At 33.5% G+C, this 24,811-nt stretch overlaps 1 protein-coding gene across 2 annotated transcripts in view; it reads right to left on the reverse strand.

Moving 5' to 3' along the window:
• LOC148944361 (chitooligosaccharidolytic beta-N-acetylglucosaminidase-like) overlaps positions 1-24,811 on the reverse strand; it is a 178,632-nt gene that overhangs the window by 84,115 nt on the left and 69,706 nt on the right. For both annotated transcript variants that reach the window (XM_089100337.1, XM_089100338.1), the window contains exons 4-6: positions 16,935-17,106; positions 6,487-6,654; positions 4,783-5,025 (exon numbers count right to left, since the gene is read on the reverse strand). In XM_089100337.1, the coding sequence (XP_088956463.1) occupies positions 4,783-5,025; positions 6,487-6,654; positions 16,935-17,106 (583 nt within the window). The remainder of the gene's footprint in view (positions 1-4,782; positions 5,026-6,486; positions 6,655-16,934; positions 17,107-24,811) is intronic.

A 24,811-nucleotide genomic window follows, 5' to 3' on the forward strand; every position in this document is an offset into this window, starting at 1 on the left:
AAAAGGGGAGAAACACCCCCTAAAAGTCAAGGGATCTTAATGAAAATCACATTATCAGATTCGAGGTATCTGAGAACCCTGTTTCAGACGTTTCAAGCTCCCATCTGCGAAAGTGTGTAATTTTGTATTTTTTTCCAAAAGAAAGATAATGGATGCGTATTTATTTGTTTTATTTTTTATTTGTTTTCCACAGGGGTGATCGCATCGAACCAATAGTAATAGAATATCAGGTAAGGGCCCATTTGCCCGAATAGTAATAGTTCTGGTGGCCTTTTTAAGTAACCAATGAGATTGAAGGGCAACTAGCCGCCCTCTCACTCCCCTTTTCCTCAAAGTCATCCAATAAAAATTTTGAGATAGCCATTTTGTTCAGCATAACTGAAAGGCCCAATAATTAGGACTTTGGAGATAATATGACCCCCCCACGGTCCCAGGGTAAAGGTCTTTAAGTTAAAAATTTTGCCCATTGTTTACGTATAGTATTTGTTATCGGGAAGTATACATACATTTTTCAGGTGGGGGGGGGGATTTGATGCTTGGGGGATTTTCCACGGGGAGACATTTGCATGAGAAGGGAAGTTTCCGGGGGGGTGAACTTTCCAGAGGAAATTTTATACTGGGGAGAATTCCTGAATTTGCCAGAATCCTTATACGAATTTCGTTTTATTAGTCTTACTTTCTCCATGCAGAGTCAATTTTAGATGTGGAGATGTTAAGGGGAATTACCCAGGGGAAAATTTCGCCTATTGGAGTTGTCTAGAGTATCTTTCTGTTGGAGGAGAGATTTTTCACGGGAGAAATCCGCCATAGGGGAGTTTTCTACAGGACAAATTCCCCAGAGGGAATTTTCTGTGGGGGCAACTTTTTAGTGGGGGGGCGGTTTATTTACGGGAAAATTTTTCCACGGAGGAGTGAGCTTCCGGCATGATTTAAAATATTCTTTTCAGATGAAAGTGCATTAAAAATAAGTTTTCACCGAGAACGTTCGCAAGAAATTTTTCGGGGAAATTTTCCAGTTAGAAGGAAACTGTCTAAGAGAAATTTTCATGGCACGAGGGATATTTTACTCTGGAAAAATTTTTCATGGAGGGATTGTTCGTGGGGAGAAGGATTTTTTTCATTGAAGAGGTGCTTTTCATTGAGGGGGTGCCGGATATCCCGGCGTTTCTTAAAACGATCAGAAATTAAATAAAAAACAAGCTTTTTTCAACTGAAAGTAAGGAGCGAAATCATAAATTAAAAGGGCACCCGAAAAAAATTTTCCAGGGGGGGGGGGCAGATATTTTATTTGAAAAGTTGCAGAAGAAACCAGAAAAATGTAAATTAAATATTTCACAATAATTCAGCTATAATCTTTTAGAAGATGTACACGGTCTTCTGCATACGGTTGCCTTATACTTTCTTAAGCATGTTTAACTTGAGAATTATCAAATTTGTTAATGAAAGACGCAGAAAAAGCACATTAATGCACTGACATTAATTTATAAACATATAAAGGGGAGGGAAAAAGTAAAGCGGGGGGGGGGGGCAATTTTGTTATATTTAATTTTTCAATGAGAGTAAAAAAAAAAAAATTTCAATACAATTACCGAAAATGTTCTTTTCAAAATCTAGGGGGGGGGGGGTCTTGGGAATAAAATACTCCCCTCCAAAACTGATACCACTGATTCAAGTTATTGTATCTAGAAAAAAAGAGTACTTTTAAAAATGGATATGGTTACCAAATGAAGCAAAGATGAACCATTTTCAAGGATTTTATAGTCGTGAAGTGTATAGAAATATATTTTAAAGTATAAAGTATTTTTACACGTATGAAGCATGTATCATACATTTCCTTCGGCTTGTATATTATTTATTTAATTCAGAAACAAGTTTTTTCAACTGAAAGTTAGGGGCAATGTTAAAACTTAAAACGAACAGAAATTGTTCCGTACATGAAAGGGACTGTCATCTCCTCATTGCACCTCTCTTCGCGCTAAAGTTCTTACTACTTTATAAAGCTTCCTATTCTAACTAACGACCCTTGTTTTCCGGGAGTCGTTCTTAAAGATTTGGGACAGAAAGTCAAACTTTAGCATAAAGAGCAGGGTATTGAAGAGGGGGCAGCCCCTTTCATATACGGACTAATTTCTGCTCGTTTGAGGTTTTAGCGTTTCTCCTATATATATATATATAGTAGTTATACTAGTTGAACTAGTATAATTTCTGATCGTTTTTCAAACAATACCGAGAAATCTGCCTTTCCAAAATCATGTAAAAAAATTAAATTTCCTCAACAGATAGTTCCTTTCAGATAATTTTGTCTCCGTGTAAAATTCTCTTCTTAAAAATATCCCAACGTGTCAAATTGACAAGATATAAAACATGTACTAAATGTTTTCCGTAGATTATTTCCAAAAACCCACTCTCCCACAAAAAATAACCCAATGATAAGGTCTTTAGCCAAAGAAACCCAGGACAATTCCTCCTCCTCCCTCCTAAAAATGCTCCAGAAAAACCCTGGATTTCTTTTTATAAAAAAAAGATTAAACTCAACAATTTTTTTATATGGATTTTTAATCGTTTACACGAGTCAGACAGACATTTGGGGGGCGGGAGGTTTCAAACCTCCTTCCCCCTTCCCCATGGATAGGCTACACTCTTGCCTATAAATAACATTTGCCCTTGAAAATATTATTGAATTTGAAAATAGCATAAAAAAAAGGAATCAAGACATGTTTTCAATTTGTTCTTAGTAAAATTATACGAATATGTATAAATTTGCCAGTTAAAATATATCAAACAGTTCGTGGTAACGAACTGTAAGTAAGGAGTGACCCGGGTCAATGGTAACCGAAAGTGTAGAAAACGGAATTTTGATACCAATACATACATCAAAAGAATCAGATTTTAATGTTGATTTCAAATATATGATTTTCATCAAGTTTAGTCCTACCTATCAAAAGTTACGCGCCTGAGAACATTTTGCCAATTTTCGAAAAAAGGGGGAAAGACCCCCTAAAAATTATAGCACCTTAATGAAAATCACACCATCATATTCAGCGTATCAGAGAACCCTACTGCAGAGGTTTCAAGCTCCTATCTACAAAAATGAGGAATTTTGGATTTTTTGCCAGAAGAAACATCACAGATGCGTGTTTTTTTTCTTCCTAGGGGTGATCGTATCGGCCCAGTGGTCCTAGAATATCGTGGGAGGGCTCATTCAAACGGAAATTAAAAGTTCTAGTGTCCTTTTTACGGGACCAAGAAAATTGGAGGGTAAGTAGGCACCCTCCCACGCTCATTTTTTCCCCAAATTCACCCGATCAAAATTTTGAGACAGCCATTTTGTTCAGCATGGTCGAAAATATGATAACTATATCTTTTAGGATGACTTACTCCCCCGAAGTCCCCGGGGGGAGGGCTGAAAGTTATCAACTTTACCAAATGTTAACATATAGTATTGGTTATTGGGAAGTATACAGACGTTTTCAGGAGGGATTTTTTCTGGTAGTGGGGGTGAGGAGTGGGTCGGGGGTTATGTGGGAGGTCCTTTCCATGAAGGAAGTTTTCATGGGGGAAGGGACATTCCTATAAAGGGGGCGCCGGATTTCCCAGCATTATTCAAAAAAAGATCAGAAATTATATATAAAAAAACAAGTTTTTTAACTGAAAGTAAGCAGCAACATCAAAACTTAAAACGACAGAAAACATTACGTATATGATTGGGTTCACCCCCTAGTCAATATCTCGCTCTTTAACCCAAAGATTATTTAGTACTTTCATAAGAGCTATTTATTCCAATTAACGGCATTTGTGATTAAGGGGTAATTTTTAAAGAATTGGAACAAAATTCGAACTTTAGCTTAAAGAGCAAGGTAATGACTAGGGGGAGAAAACCCTAATATACGTATTAAAAATATATGAATATAGAAGTTCGTTACGTAAGTTACTTTGTAAGTTACGTATATTTATTACTAATAAAAACGTTCGTAAATAAAATTAAACAGGTTTCGAGAAAGCCATTTAACCAAATAAAAGTAAAATTAATATTCAAATTTTGTTTTAATTATTCATGTACGGTGAGCCAAAATCAAAACCTGCATTAATTCAAAAACGTTGAATTGATTACTATCGTGGTTGCAGATGTACCTGCAACCTAGTAAATGACAAATCTTGGATAATAGTATATTTATAAAAAAAAACTTACACAAAGGATTCATGTACTTATACAACCTTATCCTATGTCAGTTACTGAATACATTGACCGTTATATCTACAGAAAACTATTAAAAATGCCAAAACGAAATTTACTTTACATGCCACCTTTTTTATCTGTATTTACAAAAGTAAAAAAGTATTAACAATTAATATTAGTAATTTTTCTAAAGAAACTTTGAATGTTTGACAAGAAAACCCCCTACCCAAAGACCTATAGGACGTATCCTATGATTATATTTTAAAATAGATTTCATATATTAAATATATTATATTTAAACATATTTTAAAGTATTAAAGTATATCGATGCATAAGAAGCATGTAGCATATTTTTCCTCGTCTTACTTCTGAAAAAATTCAGTAACTACCACTAACTGCATATAGTAGTTCTCTAACGCCGAGGGATACGGAAAGATAAGTTGTCTTTATGATTGATATTTGCTAATTTATCTAATTTTAAATGTGATTTATCTTGTTTAGTTATGAAATGCATCTAGATGTAATCATAAAATAGGCACCTTGTAAATCCCGTTTTGGGAATATTTTTGGGTCAAATGCCTTTTGATGATTGAAAGTTTAATTACCCTTATATCGTCTGGAGAGTAAACATGGCTAGAGGTATATGCGCCGTACAAAGTCAGCTGCGGAACTCGACTTGAAACCAAAGGATAAGCGTTTGTATCTGTAATGTGCCAATGAAAAACGTTCAACTTGTTGTAAGAAAGTCCATCTATTATTCTTTTCAGAGCTGGTAGAGGAAGATAGTTCCTTGAGGTATCCATACTTAAACCTCGATGTGAGTAAACTGGATTGTCATTGATAAGAGCCTAGAAAAATATTGCTTTAGATTTAGACTCATTAATACAAATTTTATCGAGCCAATAGATACTTTAGTCATGTAATGTTAAAAAAGCGGCTGATTTTGCTACTAAATTTTGAAGAAGATCTATCTAGTTACTCATGGACTGCTTTGTGATTCTGATGTAGGATTTTACGTACGTATTTTGCAAGTCAGAAAAGTAAATAAGACGATTCTTCCGTCCTGATCCAGCATTAATGAGAAAGTGTAACTCAAAGCAAAAGCAATTTTCTTGGGTTGGGTTAAGGTTAAAAATGACAGTTGGCCAGGAAAAACGTCATTAGTACTACATATATTGACGTCATTAGTGCAAAAACTCGTCCGCCTCTTAAGAAGCCTTCTATCTCTGTGTAGTTAATGTAAAAAAAAATGCGCAAATTGGAAATATTGAAAATAGTTACCAAGATTCTCGGTAACGTTAGTGATTTTTTGTTTGTTAATTCTATGTTCAATGAATAGAAAACAAAATAAATAAAATGCTAGTACCAAAATCGAAATGTTGCATTTGAAGCAGTCACCAAAGCAGGGCGTCAGTGATGCTAAAAACCTTATTGTTTTTTTTTTTTTGTGAAACCAAGTGTAGTACAGGGGCCAATTTATCTGCTTGTTGGCCCAGGCACTATGAATTTCAGTCCAAGACTCGTCTGTGGATTTTATTACTAATTTAAAGTTGGCATGTTTTAACATAGAATGTATAATACATTGTATTTATACTTTCATGGCAGTATGTAATGCAATACATATACAATATTCTATTGGTTTTTGGATTTCAATAATTACTTTTGATCGCAATTCTACATCTACGCAAGTTAGGCAGACAAATTTTAAAGAAGATATGTCCATAGAATATAATACTATTTTAGAAAACATATATTTTCAAACCATAATTTACGGCACATATCTTTTTAAAAACAGTTTTCTTTTTTTTTCAGTTAATTTGTTCTAGGAACTATAATATTAACAGTAAAATAAACTTCTTTTAACTAGTTTCTTCAGTTATGAGGCTTACCAGTCGCAACCATGAAGATTGGGTCTATTTAGCCTGTCAACAAATCCAGGTCTGTTTTCTGCATGACGTCATATGCAAATGCACCATTTTGGTTGGGTGATCCAGACTGATCAAGAAGGGTGATCCAGACTGATCAAGAAGGGTGATAAAGGTCTGATTCAAGCTCCAAATAGTTGATTTTTTGGTTCCAATAACAGGAAAAATAAAACGTCTTTAATAGCTGAAAATGTTAGTCTATAACTTACATTAATTTTATTATTTAGAGAATATCTGCTTGAATTTGAAAGTAAATAAAGTGGTTTCATGGATAAAAAAAACCTTTCACGGTGTCAAAACCTAGCTTCTAAGTGTAATTTCTTAACTCATACTTACGTATATAATGGGTGTCTAAAAGGTTTATAACGAGTCAACGAAATTTACCTGGGCATTCACTAAAAATGCTGAAACCTCAGGATCATATATTATAAGCTGAGAAAGAGTTTCTAGTCCATGTCTTGCTCCATATACTGTCGGTGCAACGATGGCAACAACACTTTTATCTGCATTTGTTTCCAAAGACAGAGTATAAGACTCGTCTGTTTCACTCGTCTGAAATATAAATCAAATCTAAGATATCAAAACAAAATTTTCAAAACTTTAAATCAGTACAGATTTGATGAGTTAAATACAAATTTATCAATTAGGTCTACTGTTAGTTTTTTTGTAGCTACACTGCTTTTTCAGGTGGTAAAACTAAAGGAAAATCAAACAAACAACCATTATTACAATGAGCATATCACAGTCATAATTTTGAAAAATAGAGTTTGAAGTCTATTAACTTAAGCATAAACTATCCGGCAGTTTAGCTATAGCTGTCACTTCAAAACTCTCTAATATCAATAGCAAAATGTTCTAGGCAAAGCATAAACAGACTAAAACACATGAAAGAAATTGCATTTAAGAGACGGATTATTTTATAACTAAAAACATGGATAAGGAGTCACTCGATTGGCACCCGTTAATAAAATACAGAAATATTCTGATTAGCTTCTTCTTAATAGCTATATTCTTAATAGCTTCTTCCTCCAAGAGATAAACTGAACCAGCTATTGTATAGGGAATAATATCAAGCCAGTAATCGAAAAAAAACTGGACAGGGCCTTGGCCTATTAGAACGGAAAATAAAAGTTCTAGTGCTATTTGTAAGTAACAAAACAGATCGCTCCGCAAAAAAGTGCCATTAGAAAATTTTGTTCCGCAAAACAGTAATTTTTATCTTAATAGGGCCGAAACATTATAGAGCAAGAATCATAAGAAAGACAATTTTTTGAAAACTATCATATATTATTTATATAGAGGCCCTACTATTACACAGGTCTCAGCTTTGAAAATGTATAAACGGTCTATTATAGGTCTATTATAAACGCTGCATAAACGGTCTATTATAGACCGTTTATGCAGCAATAATTATACTTGTATTATAATGCATTGTTACGTAACAGGCACTTGGGCAGAAATATTTTTTTTCTGGAGGAGGGGGGCTAACTGAAGCCTCCGAAAGTGTATTTTTAAGTCAAAATCCCCCATGAGAGTATTATTTAGATAAATATGGAGGGAAATTTACTTCCATCTTTTCTTCACTTAGATAAATATACTTGGACTATGTGTGTAATATACAGCCGAGGGCTTATTTTAAAAGTTCTTTTTGTGGTTTGACAGGTCAAATACATTTGAGATTTAAATGATTTATAAAAGGAATATTGGATAATTGCAGTCTTATCTTTGATATTTTATTGGGGTAGGAGTGCAAGGACGTAATTTGTTATGGGACAGTGGGGGGAGGGGACTGCCCCCTCAAGACCCAAGTTTGCCCCTCCCCCAGACCTCGGTTAGCTCCCCCATCCCACAGTTAAAAATTTTTTCCTGCAAAATATTTTGTCGAAACTAAGATAAGCCTGCCTAATTTAAGTATCTAAAGAAACAGGTCAGTTTTCTTTAGTACATCTTTGCCTTTATTGCAATTAATAGATCATTTTTCAGTTTTCACTTGATTTAAGAAAACTGGCTCCAATTTTGCCCCCCCCCTCCTCCCCCTCAGAATGTTGACAACATTACGCCACTTTAGGATGGTCCAAAGCCTCAAAAAGCTGTTTTTTTTACAAAGTTTTCTAAATTTCAAGAACCTCTTTAAAAATCAATGGATTCAAAAGAGCTGCTCCTAATTTCTGTACACGTGGAGCGGTTTGGCTTTGGAGGGTTTTTACTTATATCAATAACAGACTATAAAAAACACACAAATAAAGAACCCATCATATTCTAAACTCTAACTCAATGTTAATCGTTCTCGAGCTTCTTGAGAAAAAAAAACCCCGTAAGGATTGGGGATTGAGCAAGTAGCGATCCAATCGTAACTTCCGTTGTTTTATTGTATTGCATAAGAAAAGTAACTCTAAGAGAGGCCTTTGACATTCAAAGCATTGCTGCACAAATTTTAAATGTTAGTGTAAAAACAGGGATTGAGGGACAGAGTAGCGTCCCTTATCTATGAGATAACCCTGATGAATACCATGAGCACAGCAGTGACTGCAGTCTACTACAGAGCGAATCAAATCCAAAGTAACAGACATAATAAAAGCGCCTTTTCTAAGAAACTGTCGAGTGAGAAACAGTTTTCTGTAGATGCTGATTCAGAAACACAAACTGTTTTCCAGATTTGAAAAAAAATAGAATCATCGAAGCAAGCTTTTCAGAATTCAAAAAAAAGAGCCCGAATTTCCTAAAAAATCACATCAAATTGAAAGACGAAATACACCATTGGAATCATCATTGACAAAAACACTAAACTTACGTCACTCATCTTGAACAAGGAAACTCATATTTTTCCATGGGTTGCACTGATGTGTCACTTTCTTCAATCTTTTCCTCAGGGATTATCATATTAAACCAGTGGTCGTAGAATATTGGAAAAGGTTCAATTGAACCAGAATCGCAATAAATAGTTCCATTTGTCCGTAAGAAAATAGATGGCACCAACATAAAAAAGGTTGTTTTCCGGCATTTTATGCGATAAGCCATCAATTTTTGTCAAAGTAGGGCCGAACTGCTGGGGAACACGGATTCTAAGACATCAAGCCAATCTTCTATTGTTCTTTCTTTTGTTAAAGAAGATGGATTATTTGCCTCTGTGATTTTAATGACAAATTTTACCAAACTAGAAACTATTCCTCCTTAAAAATAGATGTCTAGTGAACAAGTTAACACATAAAGTTTGTGAATATACATGCACATACTTGAACGCCGTCACGATTACACACTATAAATTCATTCTGTTAACCACAACAAACTACTCATTAGGGAATGGGAATAATGCTTTTCTTGTTTAAAGTTTAAAATGATCAGAATTTTAATTACATGACTTAGGCCTAAGTTCATAAACGGAACAATTTAAAAGAAAAAGGTCACTAATTACTAGAATCAGATGAATGTAAGTTGGAAACTCCAAAAAAGTATATTCACGGTTATGTAGGCTCGTTTAAAGAGAGGGAGGGGGGAATCAATCTTGGTGGCCGTGGCTGGTAGGGCACCGCAGCAAAGATTTATTGGCGACAACTGTGCCAGCCATTTTTAGATGACATTTATGTCTTTATTGGGGGGAGGGAGCAAAGATCAATCTTACCCCAGGCACCACCCACCTCCAGGAACGGCCCTGCAGTTATAATAAGCTGATTGTTAGATTGTCCTACTTTAACGACTAGACAAAAATCCAGAATAACCAAAGTGTTGATTGAAATATATACTTTATTCCAACATTTGTCATCTAATTTAGCCCTACGTTTGTGGATTTTAGGGGAAGGAGCAAAAAAAGAAGAAGAAAAAAACAATAAAACAAAAAAGAAACAGCTAAATTTTGGATGTGGGTCAAGAATGAAGTATTTTGTATATATTGATGGGAGTGAGAAAGAAGAAGCTTGGGCATAAATTCTTCTAGGGAGGAGAAAAAGACGGTAAACAAGTAAATTAAATGGAAAGATATGATACAATAGTACCGTATGGGAAAAAAAAAAGATATGAAACAGAACTTTGATTTGACACGGTTTGAATAAAATAAGGTTTTTATTGAAAAAGATGAGGACCTGAAGCCTCCCACATCATAACTCCACTGGCACAGACAGTGTAACTAGTAAGCAATTTTATTTTTTTTTGTAGTTGTGCGAAATTATGCCGGTTCTATTCCAGGTCAATCTACGATCCTTTCAAAAATTCGGTCCCAAACTAAATACCCCAACCTTCCGCTAAGCAATCATTTGCATCCTTAATAAAGGTCATTTCTGGTCTTTCGTCAAATCCTAGCTCATTAATCCCCTCCCCCACCCCCATAGAGCCCAACTCAGCACTCCCCGAACAATAGAAGAACTCCCCGAATCCATCTTTCTTAGTTTAAGAGATCAAAGTCCAAAAATTATGAAAAGGTACAAATTTTTGACCTTTCCTTCAGGTCCATATTTACCCTCTAGCACCCCTTTCATTAAAAGAATATGCTTGGGCTTCAACATGAGAGCCGAAAGTATAACAGATCTATTCTTCTTGTGGATAAAATGTCTATTTTTCTTTTGTTGATTACGATATTTCTTTGAATTTGCCGTTTAGGTTTGAAGGGGCGAGACCTCTTTTCGGTTCTCGGATAATCCTGTTTGGTCTTGTAAAGTAAATAAAATTCAATGAAACATTTTATCATCGAAGTATTTGTTGCCCAAAGCTAAACTATGCTCAACAGAGGGGAGGGGGGCGATTAAAAGAGACGGCAGCTCCTTTTATATTTAAGATGGTATTAAATATAACTTTCATACCCGAAAGATATCAAATATACCTGTATAAATAACGAAGTTTTTCAAATAACGGAAAACAGCAACGCTAAAGTTAAAAAAAAATCCTAGGTATAAGGGTAGCTTCTACTGTGTTCAAACGCCACTATTTACGCTAAGTTTTGAATTTCTCTCTAGTTGAAGAATGTATTCTCTAACACAAAAGCAAAGGACACACAATACAATAATTTTTAACACAACAATTCGAAAATGAAAATATTCATTTAGTTTCAATGAGTTTATAATACAATTTACATTTTCAACTGTTTTGAAAGGCAGTCACTAAGAAAAAATTATGTTTACCACTAGCTATATTAGTAGTAAAAACCTAAATGGTTCTAATTGCATCTGGTTATACAGCCATCGAAATGTCTTTTTTAGCTGTTTTTAGTGGTCGTAGGTGGGTTTTATTTTTAAATCGAGGCATAGAAGGGGGCTAACAACGACCAATAGGGAAGGGGGAGTAGGGGAGCAAATTGCCATACCGTATGTCGGGATAACGCGTGATTCGTAATATTTTTTTCTCTTTTATAACTAGTAACCCCTAAGTTATTATTCTTAAAAGGGATTGTCATAATGAATTACACATATTTGTAAGTTGGTATTCCGCAATCTCACATTTGGGGTTTTGAAATTACAGGTGGTATAAAGCTAATCTGGGCATGATTTGAAGCTAAGCTAAGTAAACCGGAGGTCTTCCTTTTTATCAAAACTATTCGGAAGGACGTTTACATGTTTCGCTGGAATTATCATTACGATTTTTTTTTTCTTTTTCCGTAAATAAAGCCTTCTGGACGTGATGTAAGAATATTTGGATTTTTAAAAATTTTGTTTTAGGAGAAGATTTACCATTTAATTTTATCCTCAGATAGCGAGTAGCGAAATTTTTGTTCTCAATTTGGCCCTGTGTAAGGGGCCTTACCCTTCCTCCACTCTATGTTTGGATGGTTTGGAGCCATCCACCCTGTTAGGCTTTATTTATTTTACGCCTTCTTTCTATTTTTTAGCTCAAATTATTTTAATTATTTAAAGACCAAAGGAGCGAAATCATATGGCATCGTCTTGGGGTCCAATTGGGGTTTGGGGTCAACCTGCCTATTGACTATCTTTTCCATCTTCTTCACCCGTGTTCTTAAAAACTTTGCCATTTATAAGCTTTTTATTTTTAATTTCGAGCTTTCAAAATTGTGTTTAAGTTACTACTTTTCTAATGCTTATTTTTATTTTTTTTCGAGATTTTAATGCTTTGTCGGGGGCAAGCGGGCAGTTTGGTATTTTTGAGACTCACGGCCCTTGTTTATGACTTTTCTAGGCCCCCCGAGTCCGGCGTCCGTTCTAGCGTTTGCACAAAGTGTCAGAGAGAGTTTCTTTTGATATATTCTATTTATACGACGGCAAGGGATAAGGGCCTACGTATTGGCAGTTTCCTAGGGAATCCTCGGCAACATTACATAATGATAGTACTTTCCATGAACACGTTTTGGATAGCACGTTAAATACGGGGGGGGGGCGTTCTACAACATTATATTATGATATACGTGGCACACTGCTATATTCTGTAGGAAAAGGGAAATACGAACACATCATATAAGGAGCTAGGGTGTGCCCCGCAACATCGCATAAGGAGATAGGTTGCGCCTCGCCCATCTTGGGGCCCTTATTGGGTTTGGGGTCAAATGTCCTATTAACTATCTTTTCCATCTTTTGTGCCCCTGTTTTTTTTTTAATGATTTTACCATTTATCAGCTTTTTAACATTTTGTTTTCGATTTATTAAGTTTTAACTCCTTTTTTTTGTAATTTCACGATTTCAACACTAGGTTTTTGTTTTGTTTTTTTAGTTTAAACTGCATGTTTTTTTATAATTTCAAGTCTTAAATATTTGATTTTTAAATTTCAATTTTTATATTGATTAATTTTAACTTTTGTCAATGCTTTTTTGGGGCATACAGACACATTGGTATTTTTTCATTTATCTATTTGATCAATAAATATGATGATGTTCGAGGGCATCGTGTAGAAACATACGGCAATATTTGTTTTGATTCTTTTCCTTCTCTAAGCTTTTATTTTAAATTTCAAAAGGAATTAAGGATGACAGAGCCCTTGAAAGCACAATTATAATAAAGAAAGTATAGTATACCTATTTTCAATATTATATTCCTAATTTGCAAACAGCCGAGTTTTTTTGCTTCTGTGTATGGAGCCTTCCCCCCCACTCCATTTGTATCTTAACCATAAAAACTTCATATCTTAACCATAAGCAACTTCAATGACATACAGCCATTGTCCCAGAGGTGAGGGAGGGGGTTTCGACCCGGGAATAATAGTTATTTGTCCTTTGGACTATTTAAAAAAATGGCTATCTCAAAATTTTGATTGGATGCATTTGGGAAAAGAGGGCTCGAGGGCGAGGGCTAGTCCCCCTCTGATCACTTTTGACTTTAAAAATGACACTGGAACTTCCAATTTCTAATCGAATGAGCTTCCTTATTGCCAAGCCCTTATATAGAGGCTAATCACAGTTATCAATTATAGTGCATAAATCTATTTGTTGGAGTTGTTTTTGTTTTGTAAAAATTTTAATTACAGTTATGACTTATAATATAAAAGTATTGACGGACTTATTTAAAAGTTTTAAAACGAATAAATATTGCACTGATTAAATAAATTATGAAAGTACATAATTATTATTTGTTTTTAACAATTAAGTTATGTATCAACATAACTTTTGTTAATACATATATATATATATATATATATATATATATACATATATATATCCTAAACAATCCATGTAAATATAGTGAATTAAATGTTGAGTATTTGTGTTTTTTTATGTTTATATCATTCAAGAAGTATCCTACATTAATACTTCATAAGCAATTAACAAAATAATAATTGGAATTATATCCAATGCTAATCTATACCATGTAGTGTTTTTTAAAGCTTTAAGTTTTAAATAGTAGTTAAATATCATATCTAGTTTTGCGAATTAAAAAAAAAAAAAAAAAACTTATGTAAGCTATTACACAATGCTTATATATATATATATATATACTATTTTTTTATCAACTTTAAGTTTTAACTAGTAATTTAATGTTATATGTAAATGTTTGACCTCGAGTCAACGCATTCATAATTTTTATTGTGAAATAATACGTTTAATATTAAGTCTGAAAGAACAATCCAGCAAGATACATAATGTTTTGATTTACGCAGGATATTATTTTTGGAGTACATAAAAGAGAGAAAAGTAAATGAAAGTAATTAAGCTTTACAAAGTTCAGTGTTTATTTCTAATATATATGTAAAACTATATGCTTTTATATGTATTCTAATGTGAATATTTATTTTAGATACAGCCTTAGCTATTTTTTTTGGAAATCAAATTTTTCGTAGCATCTTTTCGGATCCATTTTTTCTTCAATCATATTTTGACCCATTTTTGGAAAGTAGCAAATTTGAAAGCCAGTTCAATTAGATCCAGATACTAACATCTCATACCATCAGAAACCAATCCATACTTGATCAACTAATATTTGGAAACTATAGACTTAACTACAAGTTCATTAAAAGTGAGATAGAATCAGAACTTAATTTAGGCCTAGATATTGTGCTACATAGCCCAAATGGCTTATGTTATTGAAATATGTGAAAATTTAAAAATCAATAATTTTATATGTAATTTATCCAAGGTAATTCAAAAACGAAAAATAAACAGTATATCAACCATATCACACAGATAAATTAAATTATTAAGGGGAATTAAATTTACACTCAAATAATTCATAAACTTGTCTAATATAACTTGAAATCTAATTCAAGCAAAACAACTAATATTATTTTTAAGCCGCTTTGGGGTCAAGTTAAAACAGAAGATGCATATGAAAAAGGGTAAAAAGAGTATTTTTCAGTCCTAGAGAAAGAGAAAAGGAGAAACAAGGATGAATTTCAAATTGAAATCCTTCGACAAAAAAGAACATGGCCTATATTTGGACCAGAAACACAACCCTAAGGAAACCCATTGTGGGTATATGCACATAATGACCCAAAGATGGCAGCATAATAGCTGTAAACAATATTAAGTTGTTTTAAAAGTAAAATATTGAGAATTGGGACAATTCTTCTTTAAATGGGGAGTATTGTGGTAAAGCTTTCTAATTTAGTTAATTATTAATTGAGTAAAAATATATTAAGACGCAAAAACAAAGTTTCAAAATACTACTTTTTAAGATAAAGATACAAATCGTGGAATGTGTTGGCTTAGAGGGAGCTTACTCAATAACCAATTTCCTGGCTAAATGCGTCAATGTACCGGAAGGACGTGGTTAGTTTTTCAAATATATACCCCGATTTTTGAGACAGAAGGAGACTTTGTAACTTGCAGGGTGAACCTCTGCCCGTTTATTTCCTCATTAGAAATACCTTGGGATCTTGTCGGATCATTGTAAGTGTCTGTATCTTATTATATATTATTGTAGTTTCTGAGACTTGTTGTCTACTTAGGGCAGCCAGTCCCAGTAGGATATCTATATTTGTAATTATGATGTGTAGACGGAATAGAAGCATCGTGTTTTAGACAACATCTGAACAATCTACCTTTAGCCCCTCGAACATACCCAGTCGGTACACCTCATTAGTTCGGTCATAGCCTAAGGCACGCTACCAAAGTTTTATTACCTTAGGGCCAGAGTTTATCTCCCCTATGAAGGGAGAATAAAGTTATCTACGATTACCACCCCCAAATACCATAAATATACACTTCACAACACTTTTGACAACCTGCATTTCCATAGTTTGCTTTGACTTAGTTTAACTTTCGACCAAAAATTCCCTGAAATTTTCATCCTAATAACCATAGCCTTAGTAGTAGTAATAGAAATTGCATTAATAGTAATAGTGGTAGCAGTACCAGTAGTAGTAATAGCATCAGCATTATTGATTTAGTCCCACTTTCCCCCGAAGATTCCCAGAAACTCCAACCTTAATAGCCATAGTAGTAGTAATAATTGTAATAGTAGTAGTAATTGTACATAGTAGTAATTGTAATAGTAGTAGCAACAGTAGGTTAGTAGCAGTAGTAGCAGCAACAGCCACGTTAGTAGCAGGAGTAGAGTAGTATTACCAAAGTACTTTTTGGTTAATTCAACATCCCCTTCAACTTGTCCCGCGAGTTTTAACTTAATACCCTAAGATGTTCCAAAGATATTGCTGACACACCCTTTTGACAGCCTGCATGTATATAGTGTCTCTTGATTTAGTTCAGTATTCCCTCAACATTCCCAGATGTTTTATCTTAATACTATGAGCCTTAGTAGTATTGTACAAGCAGTAGAAGTAGCATGCATATAGTGATTTTTGGTTAGTTCAACATCTCCCCCATAATCCACTTTAAAATTCAACTTAATACCATAGGCCATCCCTGAGATATTGCTGATACACCCTTTAGATAAACTGCCAGCACATAGTTTATTTTAGTAATTCAAGACTCCCTTCAACATTCCCCTTCATGTCCTTAGCTTTGTTGGAAAATCAGAATCACACATACCCCTCTTTCCCAGTAATAGATTTTGTATGTAAATAACGGGCAAATTGCGTAGCTTACAGCCCTTACTCAAAGGGCTCTAGAGGGTCTTGTCATCCCCAGTGGCATAGACATATGACCGTTCACCTATGCTGAACAGAAAGAATATATAAAAACTTTGATTGGATGTTAGTGGGGGTGGGCATTAAGAGAGGGGTTGGAGGAGGAGGATTGGTTGTCCTCCAATCACTTTTGAATTTTGAAAAGAGCATCAGAACTTTCACTTTTTAATCTAAGTAATTCCCTTAAAAGTTTCTAAAGGCCCACTAAAATAATGTATATGGCCCACTTTTCTCTTTACTTAGGCATTGCTAGTGCGCTGTCTATGACATGGTATAGAGGCAATAAAATGATGAAAGAAAGAAAGCTCTTCTAATAAAAAAAGAAAGAAACAGTAATCTTAGATGCACAGAATTTTCTGAGCGCTTTTAATTTTCTTACCAGTTTATTGTCTTCTGTAGTGACAACAACATCTATAGAGACAATATGTCTTAGAAGCTTAAATGATGGCGTAGTATAGCTCTCTTCCTTGCATGTAGTTTCACTTCCCGATGTTCCCCGTGAATGAGTTCCAAGACCTTCGTTGTAGTTTTCCATCATATCAAGATACCCTCTATTAAAATGAATATGTGCATTAGCTCTCTCTATGCTTGGGTATCAGTGGAGGGACAAAAAAGCACAGGGGTGCTCATTAAAGGCGGGTCCCTACTTTTGATGAACTTTACATTAAAATAAGTAGTTCACAGTGTATAAATAGTTAAATTACAATACATGGAACTCTGAATCTCTTCAGGTCATACAAGGTCAAGTACTTACGATGACCTCAACTTAGCTTCATTTTAAGCTGAGGTCCAAAGTTGTCCATAAGCCTCTTGAAACAAATCGGTGATTTCAGCAATGGTCCTTTGACTGCCTAATGACATTTTGTCCTTAATAGAGAAGACCCAAAAGAAAGACAATTGGAAGCTTCCTTGTTTACATTAAATAGGCCTTAATAGGGGGGGGGGGATAATTCCCACCTAAGTGATTTCAATGTTCAACCTACAATAAAGCCATCATTTTTTGGTTCTCCATAATTCTAAACAACCTACATATCATCCATATATTTAAAAAATATGCTTCTATAGTTATTGCTTCTACATTAGCTAGATTATGTTCATGGTTGTATTAACCATTTCAACATTTTCTAGAAACCTTGACTATAAAAACTGAATTATTCAATCTAAATTTCAGGAAAGATGATTGGATGATTATTTGGGACTATGCAAAATTAGAAACCGAAGCCTTTTTGGAATATTTATATCAATTAGGAAGGAATTAGTTTTTACATTAGAAAACGAAAAAGAGAATAAGATACCATTTTTAGATTTACTGATTCATCGAGATAATAATGAATAATTTTTTATATATATATATACGTTAAACCTATGAACAATAAACACTACTTATCTTGTATGTCAAACCATACAATTCATGTCAAAATTGGAATAATTATTTCTGTAATTGATAGGGCAAAAAATGAGCATCTCAAAAATACATAAATAATGAAGTCATACCCATTAAAAAGTTGAACTTGGGAATGCACATCCTGAAAAGATGATATCTCAAGCATGGGCGTTCGTAGCTTCTCGTCTAGGGAGGGGGAGGGGGCAGTCGATTCTGTGATGAAGGGGGGGGGGAGCGAAGCTGAAGTTATATTGTCAGTTCATAAAACCTTAGATTGCCAGCAAGTTCTATCGCACCTATGAAATCTTTATTAATAAGTAATCACCAAAAATCATCAATAAGCTTCAGCATTAATCTTCTTGGATTAGAGCTAAATCTTTCCAATACATTATCGATAATTGCTTCTTGTCTGACTTATTCTGTCATTTCGGCTGTTTATTTCCAACTTTTTCAACCATCTACCTTTTATCAACTGTTTTTTTAGCCGTCGACCTTTTTTCAACCTTCTTATTTTTCAACCTTCTGCTTTTTCAGCCATATCTAGTGTAAATATGAAGTTCTAGGGGGGAGGGGGCAAAGCCCTCCTCTGTCCCCTCCCGCACGTCCATGATCTCAAGCTACCAAAAAAAGAAATAAAAATTAAATGAACCCAGAGTATTAGAAGAAGCTGAATTAAAAAAAAAAAAAAAAAAGCAATTACATAACCATACCTTTTGTTCCTGTTTTATTCCAGCAATTAAGAAAAAGACAAAAAAAATATCATAAAATCTACTTTTGAATCCCAACTAGCTATGGGATCTTCACTAATTAATGGTAAGATGTAGCAAAAAGAAACAGACAAAGCGGAGTAGATAGAATACCTTGTTCCCGTGGGCAATATTATGTGGGCAGAACACAACAAAATTTAGAAAACAGACTACAACAGCGTAAAAATGAAATCGATTTTTTTCTTGTGATTGAAAAACCAGAAAATTTTGACTCAGAAGTCATGGCTCAGCAGGCTTTGTCTCCAAATAGTCAATGGCTTGATGGCAACTTGCTTTTAATTCAAAAATCAACAGACTCGGTTGATTTTTGAAACCAGAAAATTTTGAGATCAGCAGTCATGAAACAATTGTTTGACCTTTTGCACTACTGCATACTATTTGATCAAATTAAAATAATTGTTAACTGTGATAGGCTTTTAGAAAAAACTTATGGAAATAATAGAAATAAAGAAGAAATGTCTTTGAGAGATTATAATAAATATATATGAAGGGAAATTATACTGAATCCTATTCATAATAGTCTAATTAAAACGCAGGTCAAAACCTCAAATACTTCAAATAATTATAATGCGCATACTCAGATCCAAACAAATAAATTTATGCAATATAACAAGCGCAATAAAATTTTCTTGACCTTGATTTAATTATAATTATTTTCACCAATGGTATATATAAATAAAAAAAAATTATTAGATTATTTCATTTTAAACAATAGAATTTCTTGACCAACATTTTTTTCCTTTTCATTATATTATTTGCTTGATTTAGTCTAGATTCCATGTTGTTGTTTTTTTTCCGTTGATAAAGGCTTCTGGAAGTGAAGTCCAAATGTTCAGACTGGTACCAATAGTGAAATAAAGAGATTTTTTTGTTGTTTTTCAGTGTCTTTTTTTCAAATTTTATATCCGTTTTTTTTGTATTTTCATTTCGTTCCATTTGTAGACGGCATATATTTTACTGGAACTTTATTTGAGATCTAGTTGCGTTTAAAGATGTTGTTTCCGCAAAGTCCTGTCAAAAAGGGTGATAATGACTAAATAAAGAGACATCGTACTAAATGTTTTAGGATCCGTTTCTTAGGGCACCTTGTATTTAATTAAACTTAGAAGGGATTTTTTTTTTGTTTTAATTGCAGTATTGGATTTTAATTTTTCGGTAAACTTAGACTATCTGTCTTGGCTTTGTCTCTAACTGGTCAATGGCTTGATGCCAACTTGATTTTAATTAAAAAATCCTTGGACTCAGTTGCTTTTTGAAACCAGAAAATTTTGACTCAGCAGTCCTGGAACAATTGTTTGACCTTTTGCACTATTGCAAACTGTTTGATCAAACAAAAATAATTGACAATTGTGATGGGCTCTTAAAAAAGTTTAGGGAAATAATAGAAATACAAAAGAAATATCTTTGGGGGATTAGAATAAATATAGATCAAGGAAAAGTATACTGAACCCCATTTATAATAGTCTAATTAAATCGCAGGTCAGAACCTCAAATACTTCAAATAATGATATTCCACATAATCAGCTCAAAACAAAGAGCTCCAAAAAATTCAATGTAACAAGCCCAATAAAATTTTCTTGACCATAATTTAATTATAATCGTTTTTACCAAGGTATATGTAAATTTTTGAAAATAAATGGACTATTTCATTTTGCTAGGTTTTATTATCAAGCCGACCAGCAGCTGCATCCCTGATGTTGCTTTATTGCATTGTGATCTACCAGAGAGACAACCTGAGTTGTCCTAATTTTGTTCGTTTCGTTGCTACTGCTCAGTTTTTATTGTTTGTGTTTTGTTTTATTTTTCCATTTTCTTTATATGATTTGCTTAGTTTCGTCTAGATTCCTCGTTTGTTTTTTTCCATTGATAAAGGCTTCTGGAAATGAAGAAGAAATGTTCAGACTTGTCCTAATAGTGAAATAAAAAGCTTTTCATTTTTGTTTTTTCAGTGTCTTATTTAAAATTTTATGTATGTTTTTCTGTATTTTCATTTCGTTCCATTTATACGCGTCATATATTTTACTGAAACTTTATTTGAGATCTAGTTGCGTTTACAGATGTTGTTTCCGCCAATTCCTGTCAAAAAGGGTGATAATGAATAAATAAAGAGATAGCGTACTAAATGTTTTTGGATCTGTTTCTTAGGTCACTTGTATTTAATTAAACTTGGAAGGGATTTTTTTTTAGTTGCAGTATTAGCTTTTAATTTTTTGGTAAACTGTTTGATCGATTATAATTTCATTCACTTTGTATCTAGTTTTACTAGAAAAATCGACTTTGTTACTGAAAAATTTACTTGCTTTCAGGTTCCTTTTTTTCTAATCCTAGAATTTTTTTTTTGGAAATGCCGCAAAGTATAACGAATTTAAAATACTTTTTTTTATAAGAACAAATATAAACCCCCTTAAATTAGAATGTTCACTTAAATTAGATTCTAGATTTATTCTTATGCCTTCTCCTGACATAAAATGGAGAAACAGTTTCCAAAAATAGTAGCCGGATAGTAACCGACCCAATAGCAACCAAAACTATCAAAAAACAGAATTTTGATAACAATAGATATATCAAAAGAATTATCTTTTTATGTTGATTCCAAATATATAAGACTCATTAAGTTTAATGTTACCCATCAAAATCTATGAGCCTGAGGAAATGTATCTGATTTTTGGAAAAAGAGGGAAATATCCCCAAAAGTAAAGAAATCTTGCTGAAAATGTTTACTCAAAATCATTCGAATAAAATTTTAAGATAACCATTTCGTTTAAAACAGTTGAAAAACCCAATAGCTATGTAATCGGGGATAACATGGCCCCCAAAAGCCCCAGAAAAAGGGCCGCAGGTCATGAAATTTCCCCAATAGTTACAAATAGTATTTGTTATTGGGAAGTATACAGAATTATTCAGGGGAGAGGGTATTCTTATGGGGTGGATTAGCTACGAAGAGAATTTAAAGTTGGGATGAAGTTACCAGGGGAATTTTGCATGGGGGAATTTGCCAGGATTCATATACAAAATTGATTTTATTTGTCTTTCTTTTTCGTTGGTGACTCCATTTTACATATGGAAATGCTCTGAGGGAATTGTCCGGAGGAAATTTTCAGCGTAGCTGGAATTCTCTGCGGGATATTACTGTGGGGCAAGGATATCTCACGGAAAAAAATCTCCATGTGGAAATTATCACCAGGAGAAGTCCTCTACGATGGGTTTTTTCCACGGGGGAAACTTTCCATTAGGGGGGAGGGGATATTTTCGAGAAAAATGTCCATACAGGGAGGATTCCACCATGACCTGAAAAACAATAAGAAATTAAATTGAATAAAAGTCTTTTTTTCAAATGAAAGTATGCTAAGGAGCACTTTTCAGGCAGAATCATCCGCAAGAAATTTTCCGGGGGGAATTCGCAGCGAGGAATGAATTTCCCACGGGTAATTTCAGAGGGGGAATTATTTTTTTGGGAAGAACTTTCTATGGAGGAGTTTTTACGAAGGGAGAAATTTTCCATTGGGGGGAGGGAATCGGATTTCTTTTTGAAAAAAATGTCAGAAATTAAAGATAAAAAACAAGTTTTTCTTCATAAAGTAAGGAGCAAGATTAAAACTTAAAACAGAGAGAAATTTGTCCTTTCATGACAGAGCCGGCCTCCTCTTCAATACCCCACTCTTTACGCTTAAGCTCGACTTTCTGTTACCCACTGATTTTTGTTCGTTTTACGTTTTAATGTTGCTCCTTACTTTCAGCATAATTTTTTTTATTATTATTATATTTCATGTCGAAGTTTTTTTTCATGTCAGATAATTGCTTGAATGTGTTAATTGTTAAGACCTCAGGTTCATTAGAACTTCTTAGATTCCTAACATGGGAGGAGGGGGTCTCAAGGATTGATGTTTTTATATTTGAAGCGTTTTTAAATACGGAATTATTTCAAATTTCTCATGTTCTTTGGGTTAAGATTTTCTGATTATTAGAATTTATAAACACCTAACCCTTTACAGCCAAATTTATTTTCATTATTTTCAGTTGTTTCTCTATCTCTGGGCTTCACCTTTAAATATTTAGATCTTTAAGGAAGTTTGACCTTTGAGAATTTTTAATTTCTAGGCTGCAACTCCTAGGATTATGAAAATTGACAGTATAATCCAGAAACAATATGAGTAACACGATAAAAACGTTACAGCTCTTGCAAATATGAGTACCTGTCGAGAGAATTGATTTTTTTTTTTTTTTTTTTTTTTTTTTTTTTTTTTTTTTTATCGAGAAGCAAGAACCATGAAGATCCTTCTGCATATACCTGTGCCTCATTTTGAATCATGGCACATCATGGCAGTCATGGCGAATAAGTTAATATTTATATCTAAGCTATCATTTCTATGTTTTTTAATAATTCTCTACCTATCTGATGCAATAATATATTTGGTTTCAGAGACACTGCATTATACAAGAGCAACTACGTAGGTGCATCCATAACTTAAGCTAAACAAAAGCAATTGAAACTTCATTAAAAAAAATAACAGTATTCATAAAAAAAGAAAACCAAGCTATATTGTTTTACTTTTAGGTTATTAGTCCCATCAATCACATTTGCGCCAACCAACTAAACATTGCCCATGGTCTCTTTATTTAACTAATTTGAAAAACATATTTCATCAAATAAATTTTTCAAAGAAAAATAAAAAGCAACATTAGCCTAAACCAAAAATGAGCAGAAATAAAGTCAAATAATTTTCCATTCGTGAAACTACCAAAAGATAACCACCAATAACAAAAAAAAAACGATCGGAAATTACAATAAATAACTGAGTCAAACTCAGAACAAGCAAAAACTCAGAACATGAGTGGGACTGACGCCCCCCATGTATTTTGAGGACAAGAACATAATTTGTACCTTAGTGAAAGGAATCCTTATTTCGAGCTGAATGTTCCTATTTCTCATAATATCGAAAATAAACATAGCCAAGATTATTGAAAAAAAACAAATGAATTTGAATTGACAATTGAATATACGTGTATACTGATATTTAGTCCTTAAAGTATGAATAATTTTAAATTTATTAAAGCTAAAAAAGTGAAAAACTTTTAAATGTATTTTATTTTCAGTTAAGTGCAAATTATGTCCTTGTCTTCAGAAAGCATGGGGGGGGGGGTCAGTTAAAATCATCTTAATTTATTCTCATTTTGTGTTTGACTCGGTTATTTATTGTAATCTCTGTTTGTTTTAGATTCCATATTTTTATTAACGGTTATTTTTCAGTAATCTTACACTTGGAAAATTATTTGACTTCATTTTTGTTTTTTTGGTCTACTGTGACTCTTTACTTATCTTTGAAAAACATATTACATGGATAAAGTTTTTCAAATTAATTTCTGTCCGTTTTTTTTTTACATACTTTTTTTCACTGGAAAAGAAAAGAACCCTTTAAATCTTTTAAGTTTTCTTTATAAGAATCCATAGTTTGGCTTACTATTTATATGTTAAATAAAAATTTTAAACAATTTTTAATAGCGTACGATCTTTAAGACCTACATAGTGTAGTTTAAATCAGTCTTACACATCAAGGTTTTCTGAAAAATAAAACATTACCATTCCCAAAAAATTGTATCTTCGCTATTTTGAGAGCCTGAATACACTTACACTCTATTTTGATCTAGCCCAACATCCCCCTCAACAGTCCCTGGAAGTTACACATTAATAGGATAAGCCTAAGTAATATTAGTAATAACAGCATTAGCAGTACTACTACTGGTTGTGATAGAATGCACATAGTGTTTTCTTATTAGCTCAACATACCCCTCAGAATTCTCAGAAAGTTTTAACCGAATACTCTAAAATGTTGAAGATCTGCTGCTTCTACAGCCACTTGGCAGCCTGCATACGTGCAGCGTGTTTCAATTTAATTCAACCTACCCTCCAACATTACCTGAAAATGTCGCCTAATACCCTTAGTGTCAGTAGTAGTATTAGTCTTAGTAGTAGAATTAGTACGGTTACATTACATATAATATATTTTGGTTGGTTAGCATGCACCTTAGCATGCACTGAAAGTTTCAACTTAATGCTCTAAGCTGTTCCCGAAATATAGCTGTTACGGCCTTTTAATAACCTGCATA

Source organism: Artemia sp. Qi Xiang Cuo, chromosome 14 (assembly GCF_049724085.1).
Source record: "Artemia sp. Qi Xiang Cuo chromosome 14, ASM4972408v1, whole genome shotgun sequence".
NCBI classification, from domain to species: Eukaryota; Metazoa; Arthropoda; class Branchiopoda; order Anostraca; family Artemiidae; genus Artemia; species Artemia sp. Qi Xiang Cuo.